The sequence below is a fragment of the Triticum aestivum genome, chromosome 2D (genome assembly GCF_018294505.1).
Source record: "Triticum aestivum cultivar Chinese Spring chromosome 2D, IWGSC CS RefSeq v2.1, whole genome shotgun sequence".
Lineage (NCBI taxonomy): Eukaryota > Viridiplantae > Streptophyta > Magnoliopsida > Poales > Poaceae > Triticum > Triticum aestivum.
In genome coordinates this window covers 593,110,682-593,120,219 of record NC_057799.1, presented here as the reverse complement: position 1 = coordinate 593,120,219, position 9,538 = coordinate 593,110,682, and the positions used below count along the sequence as shown (strand labels likewise).

Sequence of the window (9,538 nt, the reverse complement as noted above, 5' to 3'; positions counted from 1 at the left end):
GAACAGAACAGAACAGATTGCTCTGAGAGAAAAGGAAGTATACCACTAGAATTCATAATCAACAATTTCAAATATCGGCCAGTTAATCGGCATCTCGGTCAGTGAATCGCTATTCGGTGGGTCACCGAATAGCCAATTAACTGATTTATCGTCTGATTAACTGCACAATTCGCCCATTTATCCCCTACTCAGCACCCGACTGATATAGTACCAGTTACCGATATCCTGAACATTGATTCAACCATGACAGTATGATTTCAAATTCAACCCCATCATTCCAACGCCTTCATTTACTGTCATCAGGTTCCATGGGATAATTAAAACAGATACAGTGGGTATGGTTGCAAATTGTGTGTTTGCTGCTTTCTACAGAAGCCACATCATAGCACACATTTTCACCAACTAGCAGTGGAGCTAGAAATGTATGACAGCAGGAGAACTAAAAAAAAATGAATGCCACCCCACAATACACCATTTAGATTCAGAGGTTGTAAATCTTAGATATACAAAATTTGACGTTGGAAGCTGATCCGAAACATTTCCATCCAGATCAGTTACCTGGTTATGCGTAGTTTCTTGTTGACGACTTGAAGTTAGGGGTGAAAAAATTCTATCATAAACACAACTATGGCGCCCCTACCACAATTACACCCATATCAAAGCAGATTGAACAATGCCCCTACCACAACTATATCCAATATAATTTAAAATGGATACAGATTCAAAATCTTTCAAGACAATCGAATGTTGTAAAGACTAAAGAAGTAAAGGGCACGAATTCGAAGTGCATCTCATCAATTTGATATGCACAACATCTTATGGTCAACAGCATAATTCCAGTACAAGAAATTTATATATCATGATCATGCCATTACTTTCCATTGACAATATAAAAAATTAACAACATACAATTATTTTAGGGCACTACCAATAACATGAATACAGCATACATATAGGAGATACCAGCATATGACATTAATTACTTCACTGATTGCTACTTCAGTTCCCACCAAATAAATTTTATAGCATGTGTTCCAGCCATCCAGGTCACTCGAGCCAGCATAATGTAAGCAAGCACAAAGCAAATAGCATTTGTTCTAGTCCCAGTTCCAGCCTCCTAGATCACTAGCCAACATAACATAAATGTACTACTGTATTATACAGTATTATAGCCCCCTAAACCTCTCGCTAACGAAACCGAAGTTACAGATGACACCGCAAATTGCTTGTGACGGTGTTTCAATTTGCGGCCATCCAAACCATCTGAAGCTTAGTGTACTGAATCTGGAGAACAGGACCCCTACTTGCCGGTGCTTAAGAGGGCTAGGGCTGGTGCAGAAGGACGCGCGCCACCCCCAAGCTCTGGCGACTGGCCTAAGGGTCGACGGGAGCAGCAGGGACAAGCGTCCGAGCAGAAATCGCCGGAGCGGAGCAAAAAACCTAGGGGATGCATATGCTTCAAGTGGCGGAACGGGACCATAGATACAGGAGAAGCTCCAGGGTTCAGTCCCCACGTACCTTCGGAAGGATGAGCTCGCTGCGGCGGCGGTTACTCCTTGCTCCCCGCAGGCGACGCGCCGAGACCAGAGACGACGTCGACGAGACGAGGCGGGCGGAATAGATTCTGGCGGCGGCGGCGGCCGATGCGGCTAGAAGCTTGCAGATAAAAGACGGAGAGGTGCGCCACGATGGGGATCGCCGTCCATATCGCCCGATAGCCCGATCGGACGGCTACCAGTGACCTGCGCGGTCCAGCGTATTTTGCTCTCCTTGGGCTGGGTCCCACCTGTCGGCCTCTCAACACCTTGGGGGTCCCCTGTTAACCACTTAACCCCTTCTCCAGTGGCACCGCATCTTCCCCGAGCGCCACCGCCGCCGGAGGGACCCGCGCTGAGTCCCGAGCCAATCGCGCTCTACGGCGGAGAGGCGATGGACTCGGCGGGAGCGTCGAAGGCCGAGGAGGAGGTGGCCGCTTACCAGAGCAGCGAGGCCAAGCAGGCGAGGCTGCAGTCCATGCTCGCGGCGCTCCTCGACGACCCCATTCTGGCCGACGTCCCGAGGAAGCCCTCGCTGGCGGACGTGGACACGCTCATCAACCTCGAGCTCGGCAGCGCCATGAGGGTGACCGTCGTCAAGCTGGACAACACCTCGTTCGGTATAATATGGCCCTCTTCGAACCCCGCCCACATTTTTGTACAAATATCTTACCGTGCGTCTATCCCCATCTCAATTCGTCTTACTCTTGTGGTGATAAAGACGTCGCGGTGTTGAACACGGCTACGCTCAAGGATTTGAAGCTGGCTATCAGGAAGAAGATAACTGAGATAGAGCAAGGCCAGATGGGCCATCGTCACATCTCATGGTAAGTGATAGTCAGATTTATTTGTCTGAAACTGTGGACGGATGAATTCTGACATCCATGCCTCTAATTGATTCATGCTAACATGTGTTGATCTAATTAGTTGACATCCTTCGAAATGCTGCCGATTTGTCTTTGCTATTTAATATATCCTATGATGGGCACTAAGGCACTGTTGATCCACCAAAATTTGCTTAGTTTAGATGGGCGTGATTATCTAAATAAGCTGAGGGTCACAAGATGTATGGTATTAACCTGAATTCTTAGTAGGCTCGAGATGTTGAGAATCCTAGCTGAAGTCGTGTTTTAGTTTGACTTTGCACTGTGTATTGAATAGCTGAATGTGTGTACATAAGGTTATTCAAGCCTGCTTGAATTAGATTTCCCTGTATTAGTGTCTTTCAGTTAAACTAAAGAGAACATAATGTTCCAAGATTGACTTCTAGAAATAGTTTAAGCTCAGTAAAGAAAGAAACTGCTGACTAAATTTGCCCTACGATTATCTCAGAGTGCATGAGCCTGTTATTTGTACACTGTTTGCATCAACACCTACAAATTATTCAAGCCTGTTTGAATTAGATTCCCTTGTATTAGTGTCTTCAGTTAAACTAAAGAGAACATAGTGTTCCAAGATTGACTTATATAAATAGTTTAAGCTCAGTATAGAAAGAAACTGCTGACTAAATTTGCCTTACGGTTATCTCAGAGTGCATGAGCCTGTTATTTGTACACTGTTTGCATCAACACCTACAAATTATCAAGAACATTCTAAATTAAGACCCCATTTTCTGGACTCCAAACTTCTGCTATGTGGTTGTAAGCCCATCTAGGAGTACACTGTTTGCCAGTCAGATATGACAATAGCACTCTTGCAAACAACTCCTGGCATTGACAGTACACTTAATGTTCTCCAAAATGCCGCCAATGTATCTTTGATATTTAATCTCTGCCAAGATGATTGATCAGACACTCATGATCCACGATAGGTGCCATGATCCAAATAAGCTGAAGGTCACAAGATATATGAGACTGAACCGAATTCTGAATTACCTCGAGACACTCAGAATCCAAGCTGGAGCTTATTCTGATTTTTAGTTTGATTTTGCATTGAACTTGACCTGTTTGGTATTGACTAGCTAACTGTGTACACAAGGTTAGTCAAACCCATTCGAATTAAGGTCCCTATCTTAAATTATCTATTTCAGTTAAGCTAGGGAGAATATAATGTTCGAAGATTGTCGTCTTAAAGTAGTATGAGCTCAACATAGAAAGAAATTTGTCTCTAAGATGTTACACTGGTATTCTAAATTCTAAACTAGGATCCCATTTCCGTGACTCCATGAAGCTTCAGTCATGTTGTTATTAGTTTATCTAGGACAGTACATCATTTGCCTGTCTGATATAACGAGAGCACACACTGCAAAGAGTTCTTGGCATCAGTATTTGTTAACGCTAAGTTGTCAGAAAGTATTATACCTATTTTCATCCGAGAAAGGCTACTGTGTGTAGTATGATGATTGTTGTGCTGTTAAAATAAACTGTAGATTTGGGAAGGCTCAACTAATTTATTGATGTGCAGACAGAACATTACTAGATGCTGGGAAAAAAATTACGAGCCCATATATGAGTTCTGTAATTAAAAAGCTTCAGCTGCATGAGTGTAAAACTAGTAGAGATCCTACCTTATTGATGTTAGCTATGGTTAATAATATGGCCTTCTAAGTTCTATCACAATGTTAGCTCTTCAGCTGTATAATAGCTGACAGGCATGTATTGAATTCCCCAAAAGTGCCAACTTGGTATCCATGTCTTCTTGAATTATGTAGTTCCAAAGCATCGGGATTTGGTTCTTAGCACAAGTTGTATGTCTAAGCTACATGTGCAACATTTTCTGCATTTTATCATCTGGCTCTACTATTTTATCCATAAATATAATTATTATTTTTATCCATTTCTCTATTAAGAACTGACGTACTCCCGCCGTTTCAAAATAAGTGTCGTGGTTTTAGTTCAAAAATTTGAACTAAAACCATGACACTTAGTTTGAAATGGAGGGTGTACTTTTTCATGGCATCTCAACCTTTTCTTTGTCAATATCTCCATTTGTTAAGGATACCAAGAATTTCCAAACTCCTCTGTAAGTATTAATGTTTGACCCAGGAAGCATATTTGGGAGAACTACTGCCTGACACATCAGAGTGAGAAGTTGATAGATGACAATTCTGCACTTTCTTCTTACGACATTCGTAATAATTCCAAGGTATATAAAAAATAACATATTTTTTTCATTTCAGTTTTCTGGAAGTTTTTACTATGCGTAGCAGCATGTGAAACCTCTTTGGGGAACAACCCATCTCTTTATGGTACATGCATATTTAACTTTTTGGATGAAAAAAATGTATATGCTTCTTTCTTAAGTTGGCCTAGTGGAATCTGCATTACCAAATAAGATAGTTTGACCTCCACTGCATCTAAATCTGAGAAAAGTTTGAGAACTAAACCGTACCTCAACCAAACCTGCATGAATAAACGTGGCAACCCAAACCAAACTAAACTCAGTTTATATATATGTCAGCCCAACGAAAACCAAACCAACTTGACTTTCCACCCAAATTGAACTGAAACCTAGTGCTTACCTGTGGTTGAAGGCAGTTGCCGAAATGGTTTGAAAACCATTCGAGTACTAAATAATAACCATTGTCCTATGGCACACCCCCGCCTCTTCTTCAACTACCTTATCACCGCCGCCTCTTCCTCCTCGCACCCCTGCCTCTGCTCCCTCGCCTCCCCGCCCTCGCGCTCGCGCAACGCGGGCCCGCCGCCGCCGGCCCGCTTGACTCCTACGCGCTCTGCTCTGCGCTCCGCCACGCCTCCGCGGCCCAAGCGGGTCCCCTAAGCGTGCTCGCCGCGAGGTCCGGGTGGCTCGGCAGCGTCTTCGTGTCCTGCACGCTCGCCGCGTCCTACGGCGGGTCCGGCTCTGGAGTTCGCGAGGAGGTTTCGTGAGTTTGGGCTGCCGGCTGATGGGTACACGATGACGGACGTGGGGAGGGCCTGCGGAGAGACGACGAATGCTGATCTGGGCGGCGGGCGGCCGCAGAGGCCAATCTGATGAGTGGCGCGGCGACGGCGACCGCAGAGACGGGGCCGGGGAGCTGAACGTGAGCGACGCTTGACGGCAGCGGCTATGGAGGCCAGTCCGGCAAGCCGCGGGTGACGATGGCGGCCACGGAGGCAGGTCCAGAGAGCCGCGCGCGAGCGGCGCTCGACGGCAATGGCCGCGGAGGCAGGTCCAGAGCCGCACGTGAGCGGCGCTCGACGACAGTGGCCGTGGAGGCCAGTCCGGCAAGCCGTGCGCGATGGTAGCTCCGGCAAAGGCGGGGCCAGCGAGCTACGGGCGAGCTGCTCCGGCGAAGGCGAGGACGACGTGCCAAGCGCGAGCGGCAGCAGTTGAGGTCCGATGGGCTGAGAAGAATGGGCTCGAGGTTTACAAACAGAACCAACGTCAAGAACCGGGCATGAACTACGGGTCTAAACTTTTTGGAGCTGGACCTGTTGAGGCCTATAACCGACCATACCCAACCATTTGCTATAAGAAACCAAACTGAACCAAACTCTTTTCAGAGTCAGCCTATTAACACCTGAACCAAACGAACCCGTCAGCAGAAACCAAACCGATACACCCGGTTAATCCAAAACTATTCTCAGATTTGACTGCATCCACTTACAGAGATAGTGTTACCAGATATGTCAGGTAGCAGCTAAAGATGTATGAACTGAATAAAGTGTTGTGACTCTGTTTCTGCCCTCTCCTGTACTAGGTTTGTTTCTCACCGCACGTCATGTCGAGGGTGCATCAGAAGCATTCTAGGAGAAGAAAACACCGTTTCTTCCACGGGCTTAGCAGGAGGATGTGATCCCACCTCGTGATTTGTGATCGGAGAAGCCCTTGCGACCAGTGGGGAGCGATCACTTCCAAAACGAAGAATGCTCCAAGATTTAGCTATGGCGACGAAACGGGGTAGAATTTCGCGGAAGCAATCCACTGATTCGTTGATGGCATGCAGGAGTTGCAGAAGATTGTGCGCGCTTGGGAAAAGCAGTTGGTACGTAGTGCACGGGCACGTCAGCTAATGTGTGTTGTAAATTCGAAGCTACTGGTTTGGTCGTGTAATTTGCCAGTGGGAAGTGCACTTCACAATATGTTGTAATGCACTTCAGGTTATCTATCTGCAGGCTTTTGCAGGTCAGCTAGCTCTGGTAAACTACTGACTGCTTCATTTTTGGTTCAGAGGATCAAGTCGTAACTCTGCTCGTTTTTACTCAAGCCATGCCCATGGCGCATAGTAATTGCAGCCCTTGGTGTTCTACAGCAGCCAATTAAGCAAATAAAAAAATACGTCATGCAAACATAGCAATGGTTAAAAAAAAGCATGGTTTGTAAGATGAAAATTTCAAGCCTTGTGCCCAAAACCAACAGACCAGCCTGACCCAAGTCAGGACCAAAATGTGTTGACTGGAAACTGATTCTTTTCTTGGAACCGACATTCCCCCAGCAACTCAACCGGCGTGGTCCCAGGGCACACAGCCACACACATCCCAAATGCTGAAGTGATAAAACTGGCATGCATGACTGTAATGGACACATATGGACAGAGAAAAGTATGCCCCAGCTGAAGACAACCACAGTTCTGCCTCCTCCTCATGTGAAATCAGGCTGGAGGATAACTTTTTCCTCTATCTGGAAGGGCACCAACGGGAGAGACAAGACAAGGTTGACACCAATGGTGCTACCTCCTCCTGTGACAAGCGCGCTAGTACTCACACACACTTTGTCCCAGGCACACACACACACTTTGGACTTTGGGTACAACCAAGCAACCAAACAGTAGCAAACTCACCACACACACTGGTTGCTGCACCATGCACTGCCCATTGCATTTGGCATGCAGTGCACTACCAGTTTGAGGCTTAGGGACCACACTACCATCAAACCCTACAAGTTACAGACATGGACAAGCTTCCACATATGCTTCTAACTGTAAGTAACTAGTGGTACTAGTAGATGGATAGATAGACAGATAGGATCATGCATAAGACAATGACGGGAGCACTCTCGGAGCACTAGGCAAGGAGAGCTAGCCCTCACATGTAAGGGGCACGGAGAGTGAGCTCCAGGGAGGTGCCGGCGTCCTGGACGGGCATCATCATCATCTGCTGGTGGTTGCCGCTGCCGTAAAAGCTGTGCTGCGGCTGCTCTTCTTGCTGGAGCTGATGATGATGCTGGTGATGGAAGACTGACATGGCGTTGGTGTTGCTGGCAGCGGCAGCGGCAGCTCCCCACCACGGCGAGTTGTTGGGCTGGAGATGGTAGCTGCCGCCGTGGAACTCGTCCGCGCTTTCTTGCCGGCCTCCGCCGGTCGGGAAGAGCGGGAGCTCCCGCGGCGGCGGCATTGGCGGCGTCTGGTTGGTGGAGAAAGGGAAGCCCGCAGCTGGCCACGGCGTAGGTGCTGTGGTGGCGCCGCCGTGGCTGCCCGCTCCCACCGTGCTCCTCGCGCCCATGTAGTCCTGCCGTGCGTCGATCCAACAGGCCAGACATACATTAGCTGATTATATGCATGCATGCATGTGGAAATTGAAATTGAAATTCGATCGATCGGCGTGGAGACCGGACGGCGGCTACTAGTAAGTATGGATCGATCGCAATGCGGCAGTGCATGGCTGATTCGTTACCTGCAGGGTGCTGTCCCCCCAGCAAGTGGTAGTAGCGCTCGCATCCGGGTGGACGGCCGCGCCGCGACCGCCGCAGTTGCCGGCGCCGTACAAGCCGGCCGCCGCACCTGCACGCACGTCGCGAGTGTTGTCAGGTTATAGTTCGGACTCGAAGCAAAGCGACGCGAGACAAGAATCAAGTGCAGCGCGCGCGACAGAGAGGGAGGACGTGACGTGCGAGTAAGTACCGGAGGGGGAGAGGGCGAGGACGTCGGCGGCGGTGGCGGCGAGGGGGGAGGCGTTGACGTCGACGCCGAGGCGCTTCTTCTGGCGCTCGCGGGCCTTGTGGTTCTGGAACCAGTAGAAGACGTTCTTGCCCTCGATCCGGCCGTACTGCCGGAGCCGGGCCGCGATCCGCTGGATCTGCTCCGCCGTGGGCGACCGGATGCCACAGTCGTAGTAGAGGTCCTTGAGGATCTTGACCTGCTCCGGCGTCGGCGTCCACCGCGCGCTGCTCGGCCGGACGGGCGCGGTCGTCGTCGTCGCCGCCGCACCGGCGCCAGCGACGGCATTCCCGCCCGCCGCGCCGCTGGCCTGGTGGTGCTGGTGCTGCTGCTGTCTCCACACGACGCTCTGCTTGTCCATGGCAGCAAGAAGAAGGTGGTGTCGCTAGCCTACTACTACTACCGCTGTGATGAGTGATGACGATCGGTGGGAAGGAGGAGGAGGAGGGCGATGTGTGCTGGAAGGAGGGGGAGGGGCGTGGGTGGATCACGTGAGAGGCCGGGTATATATGGTGCCATGGCGCCATGGAGGTCAGGCAGCAGCTGCTCAGCTCAGCTCAGCTCGGCTAGGTATAGGAGGCTAGGAGGGGAGCTAGGAGGAATAGGAGTGTAGGTAGGGGTGATATAGGTTGGGGCCGGCTTGGTTTGGTTCCCCGAGAGAGGAAGAGAGAGGGGGACGAGAGGGGATCATGGTGATATCTTTTGGAGAGGGACAAGTGAAGTCGACACACGTACGGGGGCGCATGTCATGTGGGGACGATGGAGTATGGAGCGCAGACGCCCCCGCATATGGCAACTGCTTCCTGCTCGCCTAGCACAAGATAGGTTGCATTCTCTCTCTCATTCTCTCTTCTACTCTCTCTCTCTCTCACACACACACACACGGTCGATATACACACAGAGAGAGAGGGAGGGCATCGACCGATATGATCAATGGGCGCATGGTGCGTGTTCATACAAGCAAGCATGGGCCGATCGAGTTCGAGTTTTGCATGTAGTAGTTGTAGTATTTTTGGTTTTTGGGGGGACAGGCCAGAATAAGTGTGATGGATGTGAGCGCTGATGTGTGCGGGGTTCCTTGTCTGCTGCTTTCAATTTTGTTGGTGTTTGTTCTGGCCGTCTTGACTGGCTGGCTGAACCAAATGGTTTCCATCGATCGGTCGGTCGGTGTCGTCGTCTGGATTGA

General features: G+C 49.4%; 3 protein-coding genes across 4 annotated transcripts in view; 1 reads left to right on the top strand and 2 right to left on the bottom strand.

Moving 5' to 3' along the window:
- LOC123054792 (PHD finger-like domain-containing protein 5A) overlaps positions 1-1,730 on the bottom strand; it is a 2,847-nt gene extending 1,117 nt beyond the window's left edge. Inside the window, exon 1 of the mRNA XM_044478638.1 lies at positions 1,519-1,730. The gene's annotated coding sequence lies outside the window, so the exon portion shown is untranslated. The remainder of the gene's footprint in view (positions 1-1,518) is intronic.
- Positions 1,731-1,819: 89 nt separating this feature from the next.
- On the top strand, positions 1,820-6,621 carry LOC123054791 (U11/U12 small nuclear ribonucleoprotein 25 kDa protein). 2 transcript variants are annotated; one of them, XM_044478635.1, is made up of 4 exons: positions 1,824-2,155; positions 2,257-2,362; positions 4,520-4,619; positions 6,178-6,621. In XM_044478635.1, the coding sequence occupies exons 1-4, from the start codon at positions 1,930-1,932 to the stop codon at positions 6,271-6,273; spliced, it is 528 nt and encodes a 175-aa protein (XP_044334570.1). In that variant the 5' UTR covers positions 1,824-1,929; the 3' UTR covers positions 6,274-6,621. The 2 variants fall into 2 exon arrangements, with proteins under 2 accessions (XP_044334572.1, XP_044334570.1); XM_044478637.1 differs by lacking the exon at positions 4,520-4,619 and having other exon boundaries at positions 1,820-2,155.
- Positions 6,622-7,012: 391 nt separating this feature from the next.
- On the bottom strand, positions 7,013-8,888 carry LOC123050233 (WUSCHEL-related homeobox 1-like). Its single transcript, XM_044473057.1, has 3 exons — positions 8,317-8,888; positions 8,090-8,196; positions 7,013-7,924 (listed from the first exon to the last, which is right to left on the bottom strand). Exons 1-3 carry the CDS (start codon positions 8,711-8,713, stop codon positions 7,502-7,504), a joined length of 927 nt encoding a protein of 308 aa, XP_044328992.1. The 5' UTR covers positions 8,714-8,888; the 3' UTR covers positions 7,013-7,501.
- Between the last annotated feature and the right edge of the window lie 650 nt (positions 8,889-9,538).